Genomic DNA, 17,522 nt, shown 5'->3' on the forward strand with positions numbered 1-17,522 from the left:
GACAGGAATGAGCCACCACGCCCGGCCTTCTTTTTATAAATTCTTAACCCAACATCTCAGCGCATGAAATGGCAAGGACATCGCTCTACTTTCTCTGTGGTTGGGTTGATTTTTATCTAAATCTGATAATGAAAATGGTGTAGAGATGGTAAACAGGACCGGTCGTGTTCCAATAGTAATAGTAAAAATGCAAAAACGATTCTGATCTCGGGTGTATGTTTTTCTTCAACAGGAAATTATCTCATTCCAAGCTCGTTCAGCTTTACGGGGTGTGTACCCAGCGGAGGCCCCTTTACATAGTGACGGAGTTTTTGGAAAACGGCTGCCTGCTCAACTACCTCAGGGAGAGGAAAGGGAAGCTGAGGAAGGAGACGTTATTAAGTATGTGCCAGGACATATGTGAAGGAATGGAATTTCTGGAGAGAAACTGCTACATTCATAGGGATTTAGTAAGTATGGTGCAAATTCACTTACTATTTTCCGTCCTGCAGCTCTATCCAGAAGGATGTGACAATTGCTTTCAATATTTTGCATAAAATATCCTTTGGCTTAATGTTTAAACGTGCTCCTATTCATGCAATTTGTTGTGGAATGTGACTTTTATTTTTAATGGCCCGTTTTAATGCTGTAGCCAAGTAAGGTTTTATTCTAAAAATGCGTTGAACTAACTCACCAGCTAACCAATCAATTCACTGACACTGATTTACTTTCTTTTCCTCTCTCCCTCCCTCCCTGCTTGCTTCTCCTTTTTTTTTTTTCTCCCTTTGATACAGAGTCTCACTCTGTTGCCTGGGCTAGAGTGCCGTGGCATCAGCCTAGCTCACAGCAACCTCCAACTCCTGGGCTCAAGCGAGCCTCCTGCCTCAGCCTCCCGAGTAGCTGGGACTATAGGCATGTGCTACCATGCCCGGCTAATTTATATATATATATATATATATATAATTTTTTTTAGTTGGCTAATTAATTTCTATTTTTTTTTTTTAGTAGAGATAGGGTCTCGCTCTTGCTCTGGCTGGTTTCGAACTCCTGACCTTGACCAGTCCTCCCACCTTGGCCTCCCAGAGTGCTAGGATTATAGGCGTGAGCCACCGCTCCCAGCCTGATCGCTCATTTTCTTTGTGTTCTATTTTTTTATCCACCTACATTCCACTTAATATATATCAGCTAACAATGAGTCTGTTTCCTGCCAAGGACTTTCCTTGTAGTTTGCTTTGAGATCATTGCTGGTATTTTCTGGCACTTTCTGGCATCTTCCAAACTGGCTCTGTCTGTCTTCCCATTGCAAGTTTCTCGCTCTTGTGACTAGACTGATCAAACAACAAATTAGCTGAAAAGAGAAAAATTCTATTCAATAGTTCACCTACATGAAACCCAATAACCAAATCAATTATTTTCTTGACTAAGTTGCTGGAAATGGATTATGTTGGCATCAGACATATTGTTTCTGGGTTAAATAGTACCATATTTAGTTCACTGAAGTAATTTTAAGAAATATGAAATTATCACTGTGAATAATTATATTCGGTGAAATGTACATTTTAAAATAGAATCTCTCAATTCATTACCTATGAGAGATGTCAAAGCTACAGACTGACCTATGCCTTGTCTGTCCTGTATTTTGGGCTTTCCTCTTTTATTTATTGAGATAAGTAAAAAAATATACACTAATTTTGTGTGCCAAGAGTCATAGCTTAACCTCTCTTAGATTGAATTAATCTTCCTATGTATCAAGGATAGTTCTTGAGAAAGAGTAAACATTTTAAAAAGTTAAAGTGTTGACATTTCTTTTTAATTTCTTTTTTTTTTTTTTTTTTTACTTTGAAGAACCATTAAAATCTGTGCGGTGAGGGCAGGCTATTGAATCAGATAGGCCAGTGATCGATGTATCACCAGAAAAATTACCTGCCTGGGCCCAAATAAACTAGGGAAAAGGAGAGCAGGAACTCTTGAAAGAAAAACTTGCACTTGAACTTGGATTCTTTCCTTCTTCCTACAGGCGGCAAGGAATTGTTTGGTCAGTTCTACATGTATAGTGAAAATTTCGGACTTTGGAATGACGAGGTACATGATATGTATGTATATATATATATATTTTGTTTATTCAAAAAGGGAATCTTACATCTGTCTACTGACAAACTGAAGGTTTGCCTTGCTCTTCTCCCCTGTGGAAAGTGCTGATGTGCTTGCATGACCTCCTGATGCACTTGGAATTTCAAGACATGTACCCATTTTACCTGCAGGTGAAATTTACTGTGGGCTTTGCTCATCTTTGTTCAGGTCACTATTACCTAAGGTCCCATTTACCTACCATGTTTCCCCCAAAATAAGACAGGGTCTGATATTTATGTTTCCTCAAGAAGACACCCTAGGGATTATTTTCAGGGGATGTGTTATTTTCTGTAAGTACGGTACAGCCATCTCCATTGATTCCAATAGAGTGAAGTTGTCTTCTTCTGGAACATCATCCTCACTCTCCAAACCCCGAATCCCATCCTGAATGTCTTGCGACTCTGTTTCCTTTAGAGCCACCGGCCCCGATCTCTCCTGTGGAGCACTAGAGCTCTCACGGGGCGGATGAGAAGGGCTGCTCGTGTTCTTTCCCGCTCCGCGACGACACGCATGGGTTGTGCAGATGCGCTGCGCAGCCATGCCCCTCACTGGGGCTGATTTTCATAGCCACGCCCACCACCAGGGCTGATTTTCATAGCCACGCCCACCACTAGGGCTGATTTTCATAGCCACGCCCATCACTAGGGCTGATTTTCATAGCCACGCCCACCACTAGGGCTGATTTTCACAGCCACGCCCACCACTAGGGCTGATTTTCATAGCCACGCCCACCACTAGGGCTGATTTTCATAGCCACGCCCATCACTAGAGCTGATTTTCATAGCCACACCCATCACTAGGGCTGATTTTCATAGCCACGCCCGTCACTAGGGCTGATTTTCGGGGTAGGGCTTCTATTGTGCACATGCTTAGACATCCTGCTAAGGGTCATTTTATGGGTAGGTCTTATTTTCGGGGAAATATGCTAGGGACATCCAGAACCACTTGTTCTCTGGAGTCTTTCTGCCATCCCTAGAACTCTACCTGGCCAAGAGGACACAGGTTCTGTTTTGCTTTTGAGTCCTTCCAACTTGCTGTGGGCGTGGGCAGCTCTTATAGGGTACAAGGTTCAGGACCCTAACTCAGCGACCCACTAATGTCTAGACTAGCACTTTTTCCCTTTCCTTCTATTTCCCCCTCCACCTAGCTAAAGGTGGATCTTTTTCTAGATGGACGGATGGGTGGTGGTGGTGGTGAGATCTCACTCTTGTTCACAGTCCATTTTCCAAGATATTTTGTTAATTTTGTTCTTCTCTGCAGAACCTAGACTTTAGAAACTCGAAACCTATAGAAAATGCTTTCCCCCCCTTTGTTATCCATTATTCATTCTTTACCTAAGTAGAATGACCTCTAACTCAATAAAAGGCTTAAAGGTGGAGTGAAGTGTAGAATGTGAAAAAAAAAATTGGGAGTGTGAGGCTGTGTTAATAAATAACTCAAAAATATTGTTGTGGTCTCTTCTTTCCTCATTCCCACATTTGGAAATTCTTGCATACGATTCAAAAAAGAGAGAGGTTTCAATCTTTTTTTTCTTTTCTCTTAAGGAGATTGTAGTTATTTCTGATTTCTTTCCATATAGGGCCATTCTAATGCATTAGAATTTTTATTTTTATTTTTATTTTTTTTTTTTGAGACAGAGTCTCACTCTGTTGCCCGGGCTAGAGTGAGTGCTGTGGTGTCAGCCTCGGTCACAGCAACCTCCAACTCCTGGGCTCAATCGATCCTCCTGCCTCAGCCTCCCAAGTAGCTGGGACTACAGTCATGCGCCACCATGCCTGGCTAATTTTTTCTCTATATTTTTAGTTGACCAATTAATTTCTTTCTATTTTTAGTAGAGATGGGATCTCGATCTTGCTCAGGCTGGCCTCGAACTCCTGACCTCGAGCCATCCTCCTGCTTCGGCCTCCCAGAGTGCTAAGATTATACACATGAGCCACCGCACTCTGGCCCATTAGAAAATTATCACATCAAAAGTATTATATTCAGGCTGGGTGCAGTGGCTCACGCCTGTAATCCCAGCACTTTTTGGAGGTCCAGTTGGGCGGATCGCTTGAGTCCAGGAGTTCAAGGCTGCAGTGAGCTATGATAGTGCCATTGCATTCCAGCCTGGGCTACAAGAGTGAGACCCCATCTCTTAAAAAGAAAAGTATTATGTTTATATACTTTTATTTTTCCACCCTTCTCTATGCCTCACCAAAAAATATATGCATGGAAGAAAATATGGCATCCAACTTTGAATTCATTTTTTTTTTATTATTATAAGAAGAGTAGTGATTTGCTTATCTTGTATTTCCTTTTTATAACCGTGGTGGTTAGAGCATTCAGCATGCTTCTTTGAGTTAAGAGTTTATCAGAACCAACATAAATAGTGAGCCATGCTTGGGACTGAAGTTTCATCATGAGTTTTGGAGACCCAAATAAAACAAACGCAACTAAGACTTGGTTTGGGGAAGAAACACTATTCTTTCACACTGTGCTAACAAGAAGAAAAAAAGGGGTACAGAACCTTTCTGAGGTCAAATAGTTGGTCTTTTAGCAACTCAGAATTGACTGGAGGGATTTGAAATAAGTAGAAATCGGAGGTCATTAACACGATGTGCTTTGAATCTGGTGACTTAGGTATGTTCTAGATGATGAATACATCAGTTCCTCAGGAGCCAAATTCCCGGTCAAGTGGTCTCCCCCCGAAGTTTTCCATTTCAACAAGTACAGCAGTAAATCTGACGTCTGGTCATTCGGTGAGTGCATTTGCTGCTCATTTGCTGGAGCTCGATTTAATAAAAATGGGCAGTGTTCTCAACTTTGATCTCCTAATAGGATGCAGCAGTTTCAAAAAAGTTGTTTTGTGACTGTGCTTTTTGGTCATGTGTGTTCTAACCACATCCAGACTGTCTTTTGGGGTTTCACGTCTTCTTACGTAAGTCTCTCTTTGGGATCTTTTCCTTCCCCTATGAGCACTGGCTGTAAATCCATGACAAAGAGTCTACTGAAGTAGGAAACAAACTCAGCCAACTTTTCCACGCCAGGGAGGCTTGAAGGAGCAATGATCGTACAGTGTCTTTGACTCTAGGGTGTAATTAATAAACTTCATTGTCTGACTACTAAGGAGCTTGACCATTTTACAACTGTTTAGTTGATAACTTGAACTTAAAAACCTGGGTTAAAAATGGCGCCGCCTCATTTATTTTGTTACCTTCCAATTTTATGGAATTTAGACATAAGCTGCCTTGGGATATGTCAGTTGATATTTCTTTTCTTTTTTTTTAAGACAGAGTCTCACTCAGTTGCCCGGGCTAGAGTGAGTGCCATGGCGTCAGCCTCGCTCACAGCAACCTCAAACTCCTGGGCTCAAACAATCCTCCTGCCTCAGCCTCCTGAGTAGCTGGGACTTACAGGCATGCGCCACCATGCCCAGCTAATTTATTTTTTCTATAATTTTTTAGCTGGCCAATTGATTTCCTTCTATTCATAGTAGAGACGGGGTCTCGCTCTTGCTCAGGCTGGTTTCAAACTCCTGACCTTGAGCGATCCACCTGACTTGGCCTCCCAGAGTGCTAGGATTACAGGTGTGAGCCACCGCGCCCGGCCTCAACTGATATTTCTATTGGATAATGTTCTTTATTGAGAGAGAGCCACTATAGACCCATGTCCAATGGACTTTGTTTTTTGAGTTGATATTCCAAAAAAATGGCAATACATGTGCAAATTTTATTATCTACAGTAAGGTCAAGCTTGTATCATTGGTCTCATTAGCTCTCCTTGGGCATGTGATAATTTCATTAGGTGACATTTGAAGCTCTACTAGAGAGCAGTTAGGTTGTAAGACGACTTCTTGGCCAGGCGTGGTGGCTCACGCCTGTAATCCTAGCACCCTGGGAGGCTGAGGAGAGAGGACCGCTCAAGGTCAGGAGTTCAAGACCAGCCTGAGCAAGAGTGACACCCCATCTCTACTAAAAATAGAAAGAAAATCAATTGGCCAACTAAAAATATATAGAAAAAATTAGCCGGGCATGGTGGCACATGCCTGTAGTCCCAGCTACTCGGGAGGCTGAGGCAGGAGGATCGCTTGAGCCCAGGAGTTTGAGGTTGCTGTGAGCGAGGCTGATGCCACGGCACTCACTCTAGCCTGGACAACAAAGCGAGACTCTGTCTCCAAAAATAATAATAATAATAATAATTAGTAAGTATTTGTAGAATAAGTGAATAATTAAATAAACTGCAACTTGGAATTTCCTGAAGGATTTTCACTAGTCAATCAATCGATCCATGATTATTGAACACCTACTTAATATATATAGGACCTCCTAGCTATTCTGGGGCTCTACCCAGCGGTCTAGTCTTTTAGTGGCAGGAGGGGACAGACATGTGCCACCTGCTGGCGGGAAAACTCGTAGCCATGGCAGGCAGTGGGGACTCACAATTCTGCCAGTTTCTATGGAAGGGCAGAAAGGTTCACTGATTTCAGGGCACTTGTACATGGGTCATGCTTAGGAATGAAAATGCTACCAGTATTTTATTTTAACAAGGGGCCAATCAAGAACAATGGCAAAGGAAAGGCTTCGTTTTCCCTTGGGTTCTCTTCAAGCTACAGGCCTCTTCGAAAAACCAAGGTGCACACAGGGTCCGCTTCCCTCTTGGTTTCAACTGCTCTCGTTCTGGGGGATTCTAACTCAGAGGCTGCAGGGGGAAATCCATGCAGCCTGCAAGAGTTCTCGCAGTTCCAAGCCACTGTTTCCCTCTAATCCCTTGCTTGTTTCTGTGCGCTCTGTTTGCAGGAGTTTTAATGTGGGAAGTTTTCACGGAAGGCAAAATGCCTTTCGAAAACAAGTCAAATCTGCAAGTCGTGGAAGCCATTTCTGAAGGCTTCAGGCTGTACCGGCCTCACCTGGCACCGATGGCCGTCTACCAAGTCATGTACAGCTGCTGGCACGAGGTGGGGACCCTGACTTGTCCCCAAAGCCTGGCGGTCCCCGAGTCTGAGAGCAGCGGGGGTGGGGGTGGGGGAGCGGGGGTGGACAGACCCTGATTATCACAAACATTATTCCAGAACTCTGCCATGGCCCAGAAAGGCGTGGGCTTCTTGCTAATGACCCTGAGAGCCGGAAGTCCTATTTCTGTCTGGAACTCGGACTACAAAGCCATTAACCCATTTCCTTTTGAACAATGGCCTTTTATCTGAGGAATTCAGTGCCTTTTCCAAGTCTTATCTGTCTTAGATTGGTTCTTCAAGAAACTCATTTTTTTTTTTTGAGACAGAGTCTCGCTCTGTTGCCCAGGCTAGAGTGAGTGCCGTGGCGTCAGCCTCGCTCACAGCAACCTCCGACTCCTGGCCTCAAGCGATCCTCCTGCCTCAGCCTCCCGAGTAGCTGGGACTACAGGCATGCGCCACCATGCCCGGCTGATTTTTTCTATATATTTTTAGTTGACCAATTAATTTATTTTTTTTAGTAGAGGCGGGGTCTTGCTCTTGCTCAGGCTGGTCTCGAACTCCTTTCCTCGAGCGATCCTCCCGCCTCGGCCTCCCAGAGTGCCAGGGTTGCAGGCGTGAGCCACCGCGCCCGGCCTCGTTTTAATTATTTAAACACTGTCTGTGGCCAGGGTCCGCAGCTCTAGCCATTTTATTTATGCAGAGCTCTCTACAGTTTCACGTTCCCGCCTTGCTCAATTGCTAATCACGCCTCTGTAATGTCAACCAAGATATTTTTCTCTTCTTTTTTTGGAGAACCAGCCTGGATCCAGGCCCCTGCTAGAAGGTTCTAGAGCTGGAGTCTGAGGGAGTCTTGAGCCAAGCTGATCATGTCCATTCCCCTTTTCTAGAAACCCAAAGGCCGCCCTCCGTTCGCTGAGCTGCTGGGGACTCTCGCCGAGATTGCAGAGACCTGGTGACCTGCGACGGAGCGCCAGCCCAGAGGTCATCTCCCGGAACGGTCACGAGAGGAAGCCCCGCGAGGGGCCACGGATGGGAATGTCTTCCTGCAGAGCTGCTGACTCTCGGAGACAGTGCAGAGACACAGGCTTTTAAAGCCTTTTAGAATTTAAGAATATTCTCACAATGGTTTTTCTACAGGTGTGAGACAGACTTCCAAACTCTTATTTTATTTTATTTTTTGAGACAGAGTCTCACTGTGTTGCCCAGGCTAGAGTGAGTGTCGTGGCGTCAGCCTTGCTCACAGCAACCTGCAACTCCTGGGCTCAAGCGATCCTCCTGCCTCAGCCTCCCGAGTAGCTGGGACTACAGGCATGCGCCACCATGCCCAGCTAATTATATATATATGTGTGTGTGTATATATATATATATATTTTAATTTTTTTTTAGTTGGCCAATTAATTTCTTTCTATTTTTAGTAGAGACGGGGGTCTCGCTCTTGCTCAGGCTGGCCTCGAACTCCTGACCTTGGGCGATCCTCCCGCCTCGGCCTCCCAGAGTGCTAGGATGACAGGCGTGAGCCACCACGCCCGGCCCCAAACTCTTATTTTTCTGTAATATATCTCACATCCTGTATGTGAAGAAGAGAAAAGGATCCAAAATAGCTTTCGCAGTGGCTGCTCTTCGTGAGAACAGCCCAGAAGACGTGGAAACCTGATCTGTCATGAGGCTGAGGAACTGTCTTGGTTGGAAAAAAGTGACGTTCATCATTTCAGTGCTCCATGCACAGAAGATGGAAATAAATTCTGCCAACTCATGGAATAAAGAAGACTGCCCTGAAGAATTTCATGCTTTCCAGCTGGACAGACCTTTGTAGAAAATGAAGTTTTGTAAATGACATGAATATGAGTGTTCTGGAAATGTCTTTTGTAGTCTTCCTATACGTTATTTAATAAATTGTTTTTGTACATATTTGATTTTTTTGTTTATTTTTTATTGTTTTCGTATTTGATTATTTTGGAAATGGTTTCTTACATTCCAGTTTTAAACACTTGTAGGAGAGAACCAAAAGTTCCTCACTGAACAGATGTTGGTGACATTTCTATTTGCAGCGATATCCACTATCAGGAAAATTCAGAACCTGATTTCAAGTCTGAGATTGTATACTTCATACAGATGAGATAGGACAATTTAAGAGTGTTTATTTTATTTTATTTTATTTTATTTTATTTTATTTTATTTTATTTTATTTTTGAGACAGAGTCTCACTGTGTTGCCTGGGCTAGAGTGAGTGCCATGATGTCAGCCTCGCTCACAGCAACCTCAAACTCCTGGGCTCAAGCAATCCTCCTGCCTCAGCCTCCCGAGTAGCTGGGACTACAGGCATGCGCCACCATGCCCGGCTCATTTTTCTATATATTTTTTTAGTTGGCCAATTAATTTCTTTCTATTTTTAGTAGAGATGGGGGGTCTCGCTCTTGCCCAGCCTGGTTTTAAACTCCTGACCTTGAGCGATCCTCCCACCTCGGCCTCCCAGAGTGCTGGGATTACAGGCCTGAGCCACCGCGCCCGGCCTGAAATCTTTCAATATCAGTGATAATAAATGTTCATTATTTCTAATGAGCCCCGGTCCTCTGCTTCTGTCGGGAGTAGAGACTCGCCTCTCGGGAGTCCTCCCTGCTGGCAGGACTGTCCTCTCTACGAGGCCATTTCCCTTAGCGCTCAGCCTTGTTGGGCGGGGACCACAGCCGCAGGTGGCAGGTACAGGCCAGCGGGGTGGTTCCTAGAGGTGGGGACCAATTAGGGGAAGGACTGCAGGAAAATGCAGGGCCCCTGATGTATGCCAATCACCTGGTAATGTCCCACACCCCCGAGAGTGCTCCCGGAGAGTGCTCCCCGAGAGTGCTCCCCAAGAGTGCTCCCCGAGAGTGCTCCCCGGACCAGGCCCAGGAAATGAAACCAGCTGGGAGAACTTAGCACCTTTCTCCACACCCGCTCCTCTGTCTGGAACCTGTTGTCGCTTTGTGTAGTCCCTTCTCTTGTGCAATTAGAGCCATTTGTGTCGAATGCCTTCCTGTCTGCGATTCTTCCCTCGCACTGGCCTGCTTGTGATTCTTCCAAGCAAGGAGACAAGAAAGCAGAACGACAGTCCTCCACGAGGCTGGACCTGACAGCCTCCCAAATACCCTGGGCCCACGGTCCCATCCTCGGTGCTGCAGAGCGAGGGGCATGACTGTCAAAGAAAGATGATTTTGGCCAGGCGCGGTGGCTCACGCCTGTCATCCTAGCACTCTTGGAGGCCGAGGCGGGAGGATCGTTTGAGCTCAGGAGTTGGAGACCAGCCTGAGCAAGACTGAGACCCCGTCTCTACTAAAAAAAATAGAAAGAAATTAATTGGCTAACTAAAAATATATATAGAAAAAATGAGCCGGGCGTGGTGGCGCATGCCTGTAGTCCTAGCTACTCGGGAGGCTGAGGCAGGAGGATGGCTGGAGCCCAGGAGGTTGAGGCTGCTGTGAGCTAGGCTGATGCCACGGCACTCACTCTAGTCCCAGCTACTCGGGAGGCTGAGGCAGGAGGATCGCTGGAGCCCAGGAGTTTGAGGCTGCTGTGAGCTAGGCTGACACCACGGCACTCACTCCGGCCTGGGCAACAGAGTGAGACTCCGTTTCAAAAAAGAAAAATGGCTTTGACACTTGCTAAGATGGAAAGGAAGACTTTCTTCAAGACTGTCGCAATAGGTGTTGAGAATGTCGCAATAGGGAGAGAGGCTGAACTCCCTGTGAACGCAGGGAGGACGGTGGGAATGTATAGCCAGAGCGATGGGGTTGGTAGATGGGAGGAGGTGGCAAGGCTAGGGGACTCTTGTTCAACTGGCTCCACAAGATTCTAACTAAAGGCTGGCCAAGCACTTGGCCATGAAGGTGGAGGCTGAGCAATGTGATGGGTATCAGGGGCGGGGACATTCTCACCAACCCAATTTAGCAGGATTCTCGCTAAAGCCAGGCCAGCGATGGGAGCGACAGGAGGCCTGGTGACAAAGAAGGCTTGGAGGAGGCCAAATGAGACATGGTCAAGGAGGAAGAAATCTCTGGGCTCCCAGATCAGGTAATTCCTGTATTTCGTCTCCGAGCGCCAACTGCCACCCACGCTGCGGGCTCCTCGTCCTCACTGGGTCTGAATGTCACAGACTCTTTATTTCCATCCTGGGAAGTTTGCCTGCTGCAAGGAGCACAGACCTTGAGAATCCCAATCCTGCTTCTTTCTCCTGGGAGGGGAGTGGACAAGGGGGCACTTGATTATTTTCTGATGAAGCTCCAAACTTCCCAAACCAAACAAAACGCCTTTTATTAGTCAGTTGCTTTTCCTTTTAATAACTCAGCCAGTTAACCCTTTGCCTGTATTGTACTCCTGCTCTTTTTGCCTTGTGTCTGTGTTTTACGGGGTCACCATGGAAACATCTTCTAGATCAGGCGTCCTCAAACTACGGCCCGAGGGCCACATGCAGGTGTTTTTGCCCCTTTTTTTTTTTTTTTTTGAGACAGAGTCTCGCTTTGTTGCCCAGGCTAGAGTGAGTGCCGTGGCGTCAGCCTAGCTAACAGCAACCTCCAACTCCTGGGCTCAAGCGATCCTCCTGCCTCAGCCTCCCGAGTAGCTGGGACTACAGGCATGCACCACCATGCCCGGCTGATTTTTCTATATATATTAGTTGGCCAATTAATTTCTTTCTATTTATAGTAGAGATGGGGTCTTGCTTTTGCTCAGGCTGGTTTTGAACTCCTAACCTCGAGAGCGATCCTCCCGCCTCGGCCTCCCAGAGTGCTGGGGTGACAGACATGAGCTGCCGCGCCCGGCCTCCTCAAGCTTTTTAAACAGGGGGCCAGTTCACCGTCCCTCAGACCGTCGGAGGGCTGGACTATCGTTTAAAAAAAAACTATGAACAAATTCCCATGCACACTGCACATATCTTATTTTGAAGTAAAAAAACTAACGGGCAAAAACTCCCACATGTGGCCCCTGGGCCGTAGTTTGAGGACGCCTGCTTGAAGCCATCATTGGTCAGATGTTCAATGGCATAGAGCCAAGTCCATGCCTACATGACACAGCTCTGCTGACGCCTGTGGTGGCAGCTATGTACACTACACCTCTACTTAAAAATCGTGCCAAACCCTTAATCACACTGGTGATGCTAGTTGCAATGGTCATTGCCAAGGCCGATGATGGCAGCATTCAAATCGGGCTTTGCTGCTTCCTAAATTCTCCCCCAACTCGTGCCTCCTCTTCTGCAAAATTGGGATGATAACCCATGTCTTGCAGAGTTGTTAGAATTTAATAAGATGGTATATACACCGTGTTTCCCTGAAAATGAGACCTCCCCATAAAAGAAGCCCCAGCAGGATTTCTAAGCATTTGTACAATAGAAGCCCTACCCCGAAAATCAGCCCTGGTGATGGGCGTGGCTATGAAAATCAGCCCTAGTGATGGGCGTGGCTATGAAAATCAGCCCTAGTGATGGGCGTGGCTGTGAAAATCAGCCCTAGTGACGGGCGTGGCTGCAGCGCATCTGCACAACCCATGCATGTCGTCGCGGAGCGGGAAAGAACACGAGCAGCCCTTCTCATCCGCCCCGTGAGAGCTCTAGTGCTCCACAGGAGAGATCGGGGCCAGTGGTTCTAAAGGAAACAGAGTCGCAAGACATTCAGGATGGGATTCGGGGTTTGGAGAGTGATGATGATGTTCCAGAAGAAGACGACTTCACTCTATTGGAATCAATGGAGATGGTTGTACCGTACTTAAAAAAAAATAACACATCCCCTGCAAATAATCCTTAGGGTGTCTTCTTGAGGAAAAATAAATATAAGGCCCTGTCTTATTTTTGTAGAAACATGGTTTGAAATCTATACAGTGTCATACTACTCAAGAAATCTTAGCTAGGGGGTAGAGGGACATGGACAATATATGTAACCTTAACACTTGTACCCCCATAATACGCTAAAATAATAATAAAAACGGAAGTCTTAGCTAATATTTACTTAGTTATTCAAATTAGTCAAATTGCTTGTAGTGAAACTGTATGGACTGAATGTTTGTGTCTTCTTCCTACCAGATTCGTATGTTGAAGCCATAACATTGGACGGGATGATATTTGATGGTATTTGAGGTGGGGCTTTTGGGAGGTGATTGGGATTATATAAGGTCCTGAGGGTGGAACCCTCATGTTGGGATTAGGGCCTCTAAGAAAAGACCCCAGGAAGCTCGCTGTCTATCTTGCTCTCTCTATCCCACGTGAGAGCAGGAAGGTGGGCATCTGCAAGTCAGGAAGGGAGCCCTCCCCAAAACCTGACCTTAATGGCACCCCGATGTTGAACTTCCAGCCTCCAGTACCGTGAGAAGTAAATTTCTATTGTTTACGCCGCCCTCTCCATGATATTTTGTTAGGGCAGCTCATGCTAACATAAAAATATTCTATTTCAATTGTCAGGCAAACATTTCAGACGTATTAACAATAACGTTGTTCAATTACCTATAGTTTTCAAGAAAGTATAGTGATGATCATTGTTGGGGAAAAGAGGGAGTAGATGATGTACCTTATTTCAAAGATTGTTGAACTCTAAGAAATGGAGAACAACCACAGACAGACTATACTATATTTCAGCACTTTTTTTTTTAACAACTGTGAAATTGGGATGTGACCTATCATAGGTGATTTCTTAGATTAGATCTGTGGTTTTCAACACTAGCTGCATATTCAAATCATCTGGGGAGATTTTAACAAATATTGTTGCCTTGACCCAACCTCCCCCCCTCAGGTGTTCTAGATAATTGGTCTGGGTGAATTAGGAGGCATGGTAATTTTTGAAACCCTCTGCAGGTGAAAGGAATGTGCAGCCAGAGCCAAAAAAATCATTGCATTAGATAAAATACGAACGTATAAATACGTTTATTCTGGGTTGAGGCTTCTTGTGAGGTTTATTAAAAAGTGGAACGCAGGGAGACAGATATTTTTTCAATGTTTGCTGACAAAGAGCTTGCAACTTCTCCTCACTTGATTTCAGCAGGACCAGGGCTCTGGAGCAAAATATCAAAGGTGTTGACACACTGGTAGAATCCTGTACATCTGTGTATCTCACCAACGGGGCCAGGCTATTTGCAGAATTCCATGCAACCTCAGGGAAGAAGAGCCAGAGAGGTTCAAATATTTTACAAAGCGATTTGTTATCTTGCAGAGTCCGCTGGTTGAGGACGGAAAGGAAAGCCAGGTGAGTTAAATTCTGCCTGAAATCAGCCTTATTCTCTTGCCTGTTTGGTAGCAAGATAGAATAGGTCTCTGTTTAGCTACGTATTTTGCATCTCATGCTTTATGTTCCCACTCAGGATCATGAAGTTGTCGCCTTTCGAAGGTACTAGACACGCAGACGTGTCTGGTGGAAGTGGTTACTCTTCGCTCTGTTGGACTGCGAGTTGTTCAGACACTGTGAAAGTAGATTGTGTGTTCCCACCGTGGGTACCTGCTCCCTCCAGCCCCCAGTGCTCCCAAACAAATATTAATAGTATAACACTTGATCTCGTTTGACCAGTTCCTCCACACTTTTCATTTTTCCTGATTAGCTTCGGGCTAATCTTCAATCAGCAGGTGCCAATCTGTAAGAAGTGGGCCTGTTGTTTGGACGTGAATTGCACTGAGTTGCTTTAAGTCTGTCTGATTCTAAACCAGTTTGGTTCCCACAGTGAGGCCTCATTTATCGTGCCTCTGATGTCGGTCCTCCTTTTTTTTTGCCCGGGTAGACTCAATCCAGCAGCCTCTCTTTGCTGAGCGTCTGTTTCAGTATTTGCTGAAAAGACCAAATCACCGTGGTACCTAAATCTGTATCCTGTCATCCTAAAAGCACATTCCCAAAACTGGCAGAGAGCCTTGCCTTTTCCCGTGCATGCAAGACTACTCAGAAAGAATTAAGTTCAAGCAAGGTACCAACGGTAAATAAAGCCACCTTTAATCCTGCCCGTAGGAATTTATTTTCTGTTTCTTCCAAGCCTTGCCCGTTCTAACCCAGCTTTATGGTTCCATGGGCTAAGGAGGAGGGAGGCCTCTTTTATTGACGTGCAATTTTATTTGAAACTCTTTTGGTGATACGATGCAATATAAGTAGTGACAAAAAAAAAAGGCAAACACTAACAGAGTGACAGAGAGGCCTTTTGAGTAGGAGAGGCTAATTTTTCACATTCCTGGTCTACAAAACAATCTGGTTTATTGGGTTTAAGCTATGGGATGTCCTTGAGTTTATTTTCTGCATTTTTTAACTCAGAGAATAGCTTCATATCATTAGCCAGGACCCATTCTAGGGGTGATCTAGAGGCTTTCTCCATAGAGATTAAACAACCAGGGCCCAGGACTTGGTTTTCGTGGTGGGCGAGCACTATAGGAGGCATTCACGAAGCAGTCTACAAGCTTTGGGGGCCAGAGCGAGTTTCCATGCTGTTTACTGATAGGAGTGACTGGCTACACCCCAGAAGCCAGAGTCTGGCAGGAAATTCTGGGGAGAGATGGTAATCGGAGTAGGGCTCCCTTATCTCCAATACCAACCGTGCCTACGTGCTTCTCCCAGATTGCCAATGAGCTGCTGGGTGTGAAGCAGACCTCACTGCGCTCTAGCCAGCGTCCTCATGAAGATGCGAATGTGAGAACTCATCTCCCGCAGGCTGACCAAGAAAGAGCCTGCCCTGGTGGGAACTGAACATTCTGGAGCCAACAGTAAAGCGGCAGCTCCTGGGAAGAGCTTGGCCTGCAGAGATTTGGGGGACACCCCCTAAACTGCCTTCTGGGTCAAAGTTTCCTCCTAAACCAATGGCATTTAGTAGACATTCAGTTTTCCCTCAAGAAGAAAGGCTTCTCATGATTCTCGTAACCAAAGGGGGAAAAGAGTGGTTCAGGTAGGCAATGCTTTCAAAACTTTTGTTTCTGCAACCGATCAGAGCTTTTCAGGGGAAAATGTTGCTCATTTGTCAAGGTAAAAATTAAGAATCTTTGCAACCTGAGCTCGCCTCTTAGATGTTTCTTTTAAGCTGCAGCAGTGTGCTGAAATGTTAGGGAGACACAAGCACAGCTTGCTGAGGAAAACTGTAGTTTGTCCTGACTACAGGACAACTTTCCGTGTGTTTGATTCACTACAGCTGTGGGTGTGTTGTTGTTTTTGCACAACAAACTCCACCAAGCTCCCCCGAAATGTGTCTAACATTCCATGCATTGAGTAGCTTGGGGTGTTGGGAGGCTTGGAGTGTGGGCCTCATTCTGGCCCTAACTGTGAGATAAGAAATAGCATGCTTCTTCACTTATAAAATGGTGGGAGTCAGGCACGGGTAAGAAAGAGGCTCTTGCACCCTAAACATTTCTATGAATTGGAAACAACTGAGGGAGTTGCTCTCAAGCAATGTGGAGATACCTCAAAGCGATCCAAGTGGATCTACCATTTGATCCAGCAATCCCACTACTAGGCATCTACCCAAAAGATCAAAAATCACTCTATGAAAAAGACACCTGCACTCGAATGTTTATAGCAGCACAATTCACAATTGCAAAGATTTGGAAACAACCCAAGTGCCCATCAATTCATGAGTGGATTAATAAAATGTGGTATGTGTATACCATGGAGTACTATTCAGCTATAAGAAACAACAGTGATCTAGCACCTCTTGTATTTTCCTGGCTAGAGCTGGAACCCATTCTACTAAGTGAAGTGTCCCAAGAATGGAAAAACCAGCACCACATGGGCTCACCAGCAAATTGGTATTAATGGATCAGCACCACAGTGGACATATAGGAAAAACATTTATTGGGTGTCAGGCGGGTGTGGGGGGGGGGGAGGAGGGGATGGGTATATACAAACACAATGAGTTATATGTGCAACGTTTAGGGGATGGTCACGCTTGAAGCTCTGACTCGAGGGGGGAAGGGGGGCAAGGGCAATATACGTAACCTTAACATTTGTACCCCCATAATATGCTGAAATAGAAAAACATGTATTGAGGTGAAAAAAAAATAACACGAGTTCAGATGAAAACAGGGCAAGCTGAGGAAGACATGGCGATGTAGCTAATATGTGAAGCAAAGCTATAGTCCCATGGGGCTAGAAGGAAATTCACTCACGGCTTGTAAAGCATGGTACCAGATATTTTTATAATACTTTTTAAAAGTTACTGAACTAAGAGGAGATATTATTATACTGACCTCTTTGAGCTCCCATCTTGTTGAATAAAATTACTGAAGGATAAGAGTTTCTTTCGTTCAGTTGCCAAATCAGTTACATGGGAGATGGTTTTGCCGAAGGCTGCCTTCTAAAGACAAATTTCCATTTCAGGGGAAATGAAACAGCAAAATTAATGTCAGATTTTGCAGATTTTTTTTAGACTTTTAAAGTTTTAAATCTCAAAACAAAATGAGAATATTTTTGCAAGTACACATGCTTGACTTCTATAAACTAAAAATTGAACTCAAAAGCATCTTTAAACCATTTTATTGCAAATGAAAAATATGCGGAAACTTTAAAATTTG

At 45.0% G+C, this 17,522-nt stretch overlaps 1 protein-coding gene across 2 annotated transcripts in view; it reads left to right on the forward strand.

Moving 5' to 3' along the window:
* TXK (TXK tyrosine kinase) overlaps window positions 1-8,947 on the forward strand; it is a 46,028-nt gene extending 37,081 nt beyond the window's left edge. For both annotated transcript variants that reach the window (XM_075997754.1, XM_075997756.1), the window contains 5 exons: window positions 233-449; window positions 1,997-2,061; window positions 4,729-4,847; window positions 6,885-7,042; window positions 7,927-8,947. In XM_075997754.1, the coding sequence (XP_075853869.1) occupies window positions 233-449; window positions 1,997-2,061; window positions 4,729-4,847; window positions 6,885-7,042; window positions 7,927-7,995 (628 nt within the window). In that variant the 3' untranslated portion in view covers window positions 7,996-8,947. The remainder of the gene's footprint in view (window positions 1-232; window positions 450-1,996; window positions 2,062-4,728; window positions 4,848-6,884; window positions 7,043-7,926) is intronic.
* The last annotated feature ends 8,575 nt before the right edge of the window (window positions 8,948-17,522 follow it).

The sequence above is a fragment of the Microcebus murinus genome, chromosome 26 (assembly GCF_040939455.1).
Source record: "Microcebus murinus isolate Inina chromosome 26, M.murinus_Inina_mat1.0, whole genome shotgun sequence".
In the NCBI taxonomy this organism is placed as follows: domain Eukaryota; kingdom Metazoa; phylum Chordata; class Mammalia; order Primates; family Cheirogaleidae; genus Microcebus; species Microcebus murinus.